Source organism: Haematobia irritans, chromosome 4 (genome assembly GCF_050003625.1).
Source record: "Haematobia irritans isolate KBUSLIRL chromosome 4, ASM5000362v1, whole genome shotgun sequence".
Taxonomy (NCBI): Eukaryota; Metazoa; Arthropoda; class Insecta; order Diptera; family Muscidae; genus Haematobia; species Haematobia irritans.
This window is the reverse complement of record NC_134400.1, coordinates 58,774,443-58,782,420: the sequence shown is the minus strand read 5'-3', so window position 1 is coordinate 58,782,420 and position 7,978 is coordinate 58,774,443. Positions and strand designations below refer to the sequence as shown.

Below are 7,978 nucleotides of genomic sequence, written 5' to 3'. Positions count from 1 at the left end.
GTGTACAGATTGGTGCATGGTATAATATAGTCGACCCGCCCGATTTCAGACTTTCATTCCCTGTACTTAGTTTTTTAGTTTAACGCTGCATTGGCCTAACTATATAACTGAGATGCTACTGTTTTGTTTGTTTTCAGAGGATCACCAATTGTATAGCTGCAATTTACAAGAGATCTCGGAATGATATACAGCATTCCGAGATCTCCATGACGATATCGCAAGGGTTTCTACGAATTTGTGACCATTTATATAATTTTAAATTATGTGTGTTTGTCTTTCTTTATCTCATCTAGCCCCGTGTTCGGAATGGACCGATCATAAGTTAACATAAAATTTTAATACATTATAAAAACAAAATTGGAACAGATTAACACTTTTATTGGCTGACCAAAAATTTTTATTGCATAAATATGACTGTTTGTCTCTTACCACAAATTGTTCTGTTTATTTCACAGGTCACTACTGTCCCTTAGTTAGAATTTGTGACCTATTATATAATTTTAAATTATGTGTTGTGTCTTTCTTTATCTCATCTAGCCCCGTGTTCGGAATGGACCGATCATAAGTTAACATAAAATTTTAATACATTATAAAAACAAAATTGGAACAGATTAACACTTTTATTGGCTGACCAAAATTTTTATTGAATAAATATGACTGTCTGTCTCTTACCACAAAATTTTCTGTTTATTTCACAGGTCACTACTGTCCCTTAATTAGGATTGGCCAATTAGCTTTAATTCGTAGGACAAAAACATTCGAGTTGCCAATAGATGAAATTGCCATACATATGTCGATTTAATTACCAATTAATTTAACATTTAATGTTCAATTTAATTGTATTTTTTATTTCTTTTACCAATTTACATATCTATCTTCTATTCCCTTTCTACAGGCATTAGAGAGTAATACTTTGTGAACTATAAACGAATGAACTATAACTAATTGGCAAGAAAATCAAAAAATGTGTACTCATCATTGACCTAAAAACCATCAGAAAATCATTTTTATTGGCAGGTCAACCCATGCACGATGTGAACATTTATTTTCTCCTTAACTGCATTATATTTTTCTCTTAATTGCATTAGGTCAGAACGGTTTTGTTGTATGGAATACCCATTGTGTCTTTATACATCGATGGCCTCGAACGATTGTGTTTGGCTCAAATTTCTAATATCTTATTGAAAAAATTCAGTTACAATGAAATACATAATAGGCGTGTAGCCTTGGGGATAACATGTGTTCAATGTACCCCAGTGCAGTTAGAAATTTTACGTAGAGCGGGTGCCATGCCTATAAGCTCCCGACGCTGTGGCATGATTACCAGACGAGAGGCTGAGCGATTGTGTAAGAGTTTCATAGGCGACAATAGCCCGCCGCGACTTCCGAAAGACTTTGCTTTCAATGTCCATCACAACTGTGCTTGGGGTTGCCGAGGTTGGTTCATACCGGCCCGCTACAATTCGTCTAGGGCCAAGTGTATAAAATGTCAATATTGCAATATTTTCTTTTCGCCCAATAAATTCATTTTCCATTCGCATCAAACGGAATCGTCTGGTAAATACGTGCAGCCCATAGCTGCCAATTTCAATTCATGGCGTCGTCATTTATCGCTCACCGGTAAACCAACAATGGAGTTGGCCTATATTTGGGAGGATGTGAAGGCAATGTTCAATGGAGGAACCCGCAAGCGTTACTCACCATCATCTTCATCGCCAATCAGCAGCAATAATGGAATTTGTTCCGAGAACAAGAAACCAATTGTCGATATCGAAAATGAGAAAAGAGTTGGCGAGAAGTCTTATGCAGATGGTCCTATAAACTCGGCCCAAAACTCTGGCGAAGTTCTTTCAATATCGGAAGTAAATTCTAGAAGTACGACCTCAGTTAATGATTTTTCTAGTATTTCAGAATGCGTTCCCGGTGCCCATCCTGCGAACGTATCACTATCTGCAACTAACATTACCGGAGATGATAAAATGTTCAAATGGATTTATGGAGATTCCAATATCAACCCAAAATTAGTTCCAGTCGACTACATGCTAATGATGAACTATATGTGCCATTATGGCTCCAATAATGACCAAGTAATAAATTACTCCAGACAAACAAAGCACAGTGAACCAATTCGACAATATGTGCTCCACAAGAGCTACTTCGAGGAGTCACCTCTGAACCAAGTGGATGGTAAAAAAGTGGTTTCGAGCAGTTTCTCCAAAATGTTTTCCGCTTTTAAGCCCATTGTAAAAACCAAAGACCCAAATTCTGTAGAAGCTGCCGAGTCTGCAGTGATGAAAAGACAAATGAGTTTTCCGTTATTCTGCTTAAACGTTTCAGCTCCACAAATCTTGAATTATGATCAGCATGACAAAGACATAGGTCCCTCTGAATCGGTTATTTGTGATTCAGCCCTGTGTGAAACATCATCTAGCGAGGCCTACGATGCCGATATGGGAAAGGATGATGTGGTCATTGATATTGAGACATCCGAGGACGATATGACTTCCATGTGTGAAATCAATAACAAATATAATAATACGCTTAAGACTGTTGCTTATATTCCAGATAGTGGAGATGTTAACATCAATGACGTATACATAGATGTCGTGGCCTATGGTAATGACGAGGAGAGGGTTTAAAATTTGAATTGCTACCACCATGAAATATTTGAAGTTATTAACATTGATATTGCTTCTGCTAGGTTTGTAAAACAAACAAAAAATCCAACTAATTAATATTAATAATCACATTATATATATCATACTATTGTATTTATAAGTGATACGTGTAAAATGCTAACAATTTAACATCTGAAACATTCATATATTATATTCAATAAACTTTATCTATATATGAAATCTCTGGATATTAAATTATATTCATTGAATGGCACATCCGAAGGTAATTAACTATGCAAAGTTTCAGTAATTAGAGTTTTCTTTTTCTCGGGAATATTTCTTGAATCTCTGCCCACTGTGATTTGCCATTCGTTTTCTTCACGTCTGGGGCAATGTGGTGGCCTATCAATCTACGTACACTAAAAGAAAATAATGTTATTTGTGTTTCGGTGTAAAAAAAAGCTAGTATAACATGTTTTTGACATATCTGTAAATATTTCATATGGCATTTACACTTGAGCTATCGTGGTGCAATGGGTGGCATGCCTGCCTTGCATCCATAGGGTCGTGGGTTCAGCCCCAATTTCGATCTAACACCAAAAAGTTTTTCAGTGGTGGATTAACCCATCTCAATAATGCTAGTGACATTTCTGAGTTTTTCAAAACTTCTTTAAGCGGTTTCACCGCAATGTGGAACGTCGCATAGTGGTTCCAAATCGCTTTTTGTGGAAATAATTCTGCAACTTTTGAACGGATAAAGATATCAAAGTTGAAGCAATTTTAAGCAAGAATCTGGCTTCTGGGGCCATATAAAATACTGACAAAAACCGGTGCTACTACATTATGGCCCCAGAAGCCAGATTTTCGCTATCATACGAATCGGTAATGTGGTTAAGTTAAATTTTACTACAAACATTTTTTTCAATAAAAATTTTTTTCCTAGTAAATTGCAATGAAACCAAAGGACTCTATATCAAAAATATATAGGTATATAGAAAACTTTAGTACTGATTACGTCTGCAATAGCATCGCAGAAAAATGCATATCCATCCAAGCTCTCCTAATCCAAGAACTTCCAAATTTTTTTGCTGGGTATATATATATATATATATATATATATATATATATATATATATATATATATATATATATATATATATATATATATATATATATATATATATATATATATATATATATATACATATATATATATATATATATATATATATATATATATATATATATATATATATATATATATATATATATATATATATATATATATATATATATATATATATATATATATACCCAGCAAAAAAAAAAATATATATATATATACACCCTCAAAAAAAATCGCTTCTCTAACATATGTTCCAAACATATTTTGCAGGAAGCACATATATTATTGGATACTGCCGAAACATTAATATGTTCGTTTTATGTGAGCATATTATATGTTTGGAAGCATTTTGAGTCCAAAAATAGTTTATGCTTGGAAGAATTCCCCAAAGAAGATTGTGCTCATTCCCTCACGTAATTTTCACTTCCACGAAATTTTTGAGTTCTTCGCATCTTTTTCTGTAATACAAATACGCTTTTTTTTCAAATGTCTATTCTCTTGGTTCCGAATATTAATTCTAATATTCAAATTAAATAATATTTAGACTTAAGCATATTAAATTTTTGGCCTTATCATGAAACAGTTTTCCGAAACAACAAACAAGCGGTTTCCCACAAATTGCTCTCATTTCATTCTCTCGCTCTGTTATGTTGATATCTTTTTATAACCCTCCCCGGGGTTGAAAATATATATATATATATATATATATATATATATATATATATATATATATATATATATATATATATATATATATATATATATATATATATATATATATATATATATATATATATATATATATATATATATATATATATATATATATATAATATATATATATATATATATATATATATATATATATATATATATATATATATATATATATATATATATATATATATATATATATATATATATATATATATATATATATATATATTCATACATAGCAGCTGCTTAAATTAACGTTTTCCAGGTCCGTCAGTAATCTAAAGCTATATGCCCCTAAAATTCACTTACGCCTTACACAAAATGTAGGACACTCACACAAGAGGTGTTTAATTTATTCCTTTTCCTCCGCATCATGACAGCTCATACATATTGAGATTCGTTAGTTTTATAGCATGGCGCCATTTGCAATATGAATTAAGAAATAACTTATTTAAGAAAATTATTTGTGTCGATTTATAACGCAATCACGGATTATATTTTTGTTCCAAAGAGGACCAAAGGAGTAGCAGATTAAGTGCCCAATTAAAAAATAAAATGTTAATTTGCAGTAGAAGTGTGCAAGTGACACGAAATTGTCGTGACTCACGAAAATTTTCGTGATTCGTGCGTCACGCTCATGACAAAAGCGTGAGTGTGCGTGAGTGTGATTAACAAACCAAAATGTCGTGCGTGAGCGTGAGTCACGAAAATAATATCTTCGTGAGTGTGCGTGAGTAACGAATTACACTCACGACAATATTCCTGCTCACCAACATAAAACGCTTAAGAGTTAAATTCAATTACAATTTTAGTGACACCTGAGATGTTAAGAGTTTAATAACACTCTCGATTTTAATAATGCTCATGTTTTCAGACACTTCGGTAAGGTAAATTAATTATAAAATTATTTGTGAGTCACGATATTTTTCGTGATTCACGGTATTTTTCGTGAGTCACGGTATGTTTTGTGAGTCACGACATTTTCGTGCGTGAGTGTGCGTGAATACAAATTTTCTTTTCGTGAGTGTGCGTGAGCGTGAGTCCTACCAAAAAATATCGTGCGTGAGTGTGCGTGAGTTTGATTTTTCTGTCGTAAGTGTGCGCGAGCGTGAGTAAACTATTACTCACGTGCACACCTCTAATTTGCAGTAACCTTTAAGCAAATACACAGACACACATATAGTATGTATATTTGAACGTGAATTATGTATGTGAAATAAAATATGTATTGAATAAATGTAAATACTATATTGGTTTGATATGTGAAGTGTGTTTGTTAGATTTCTATTGTATTTTTTCAATAAAAAAATTATTTTTCTAAAATAAGTATCGGGAATTATTTTAGAAAACAATATATTTAGGAAACGACAAAGGTCCACCCCCGGTGGACCTATTAATTTAAATATGGCAAAACATATATATGGGAACTATGTCTAATCTGAACAGATTTCAACGAAATTTGGCATACACTCTGTAAGCACATTTTGAAGCAAATAATGCCGAAACTCTGGCCTCTTTATCGTGCGAAAGATATATTGGAGCTAAATCTTAGCCGATTTCAAATTTGGCATGGATAGCTATAATATTAATACTACTCCCTCGGAGTAGTACCTATTGTTTCTGTGGTCATGTGAGTGTAAATCGAGCGAAAGATATATAGGAGCTATCTAAGTGGAGTTCAATTGAGAATTCTCTATTGTCTTCTTATAATAAAAGCCAATTTTCTATAAGGTCTTTATGGTCAGGTACATGATTTTCCCGATCATTTAGACATGTTTGCGGCATTTGAGAACCAGTTAAATGCTTATCGCCAGCATACTTTTTTCTCTGCTAGAAAATTATTTTTACAAAGACAAAATATATGGTTTTCGCGACAATTACATGCTCTATATAAGCATTAAATGGATGCGGCAAACATGTTTTTTCTGTGCGTGCAGTTTTGTTGTACCTTTGATTCCATAATTTCTCTACTTTGTTGATAAGTATACTGACAATTAGTTTATTTGAAACCAATTTTAATATCATACGAATCGGTAATGTGGTTAAGTTAAATTTTACTACAAACATTTTTTTCAATAAAAATTTTTTTCCTAGTAAATTGCAATGAAACCAAAGGACTCTATATCAAAAATATATAGGTATATAGAAAACTTTAGTACTGATTACGTCTGCAATAGCATCGCAGAAAAATGCATATCCATCCAAGCTCTCCTAATCCAAGAACTTCCAAATTTTTTTGCTGGGTATATATATATATATATATATATATATATATATATATATATATATATATATATATATATATATATATATATATATATATATATATATATATATATACCCAGCAAAAAAAAAATATATATATATATACACCCTCAAAAAAAATCGCTTCTCTAACATATGTTCCAAACATATTTTGCAGGAAGCACATATATTATTGGATACTGCCGAAACATTAATATGTTCGTTTTATGTGAGCATATTATATGTTTGGAAGCATTTTGAGTCCAAAAATAGTTTATGCTTGGAAGAATTCCCCAAAGAAGATTGTGCTCATTCCCTCACGTAATTTTCACTTCCACGAAATTTTTGAGTTCTTCGCATCTTTTTCTGTAATACAAATACGCTTTTTTTTTCAAATGTCTATTCTCTTGGTTCCGAATATTAATTCTAATATTCAAATTAAATAATATTTAGACTTAAGCATATTAAATTTTTGGCCTTATCATGAAACAGTTTTCCGAAACAACAAACAAGCGGTTTCCCACAAATTGCTCTCATTTCATTCTCTCGCTCTGTTATGTTGATATCTTTTTATTCAACCCTCCCGGGTTGAAAATATATATATATATATATATATATATATATATATATATATATATATATATATATATATATATATATTTATATATATATATATATATATATATATATATATATATATATATGTATATATATATATATATATATATATATATATATATATATATATATATATATATATATATATATATATATATATATATATATATATATATATATATATATATATATATATATATATATATATATATATATATATATATATATATATATATATATATATATATATATATATATATATATATATACATAGCAGCTGCTTAAATTAACGTTTTCCAGGTCCGTCAGTAATCTAAAGCTATATGCCCCTAAAATTCACTTACGCCTTACACAAAATGTAGGACACTCACACAAGAGGTGTTTAATTTATTCCTTTTCCTCCGCATCATGACAGCTCATACATATTGAGATTCGTTAGTTTTATAGCATGGCGCCATTTGCAATATGAATTAAGAAATAACTTATTTAAGAAAATTATTTGTGTCGATTTATAACGCAATCACGGATTATATTTTTGTTCCAAAGAGGACCAAAGGAGTAGCAGATTAAGTGCCCAATTAAAAATAAAATGTTAATTTGCAGTAGAAGTGTGCAAGTGACACGAAATTGTCGTGACTCACGAAAATTTTCGTGA

The 7,978-nt window shown here is 31.0% G+C and overlaps 1 protein-coding gene across 1 annotated transcript; it reads left to right on the top strand.

Annotated features, from left to right (window-relative positions):
- The first annotated feature begins 748 nt into the window (after window positions 1-748).
- fuss (SKI family transcriptional corepressor fussel) lies at window positions 749-2,858 on the top strand. The gene has a single exon (XM_075305049.1). It carries the CDS (start codon window positions 1,290-1,292, stop codon window positions 2,637-2,639), a length of 1,350 nt encoding a protein of 449 aa, XP_075161164.1. The 5' UTR covers window positions 749-1,289; the 3' UTR covers window positions 2,640-2,858.
- The last annotated feature ends 5,120 nt before the right edge of the window (window positions 2,859-7,978 follow it).

Excerpts from the sequence above, each read along its gene's own strand:
- fuss (XM_075305049.1), top strand. The coding sequence starts at position 1,290 with ATGCCTATAAGCTCCCGACGCTGTGGCATGATTACCAGACGAGAGGCT.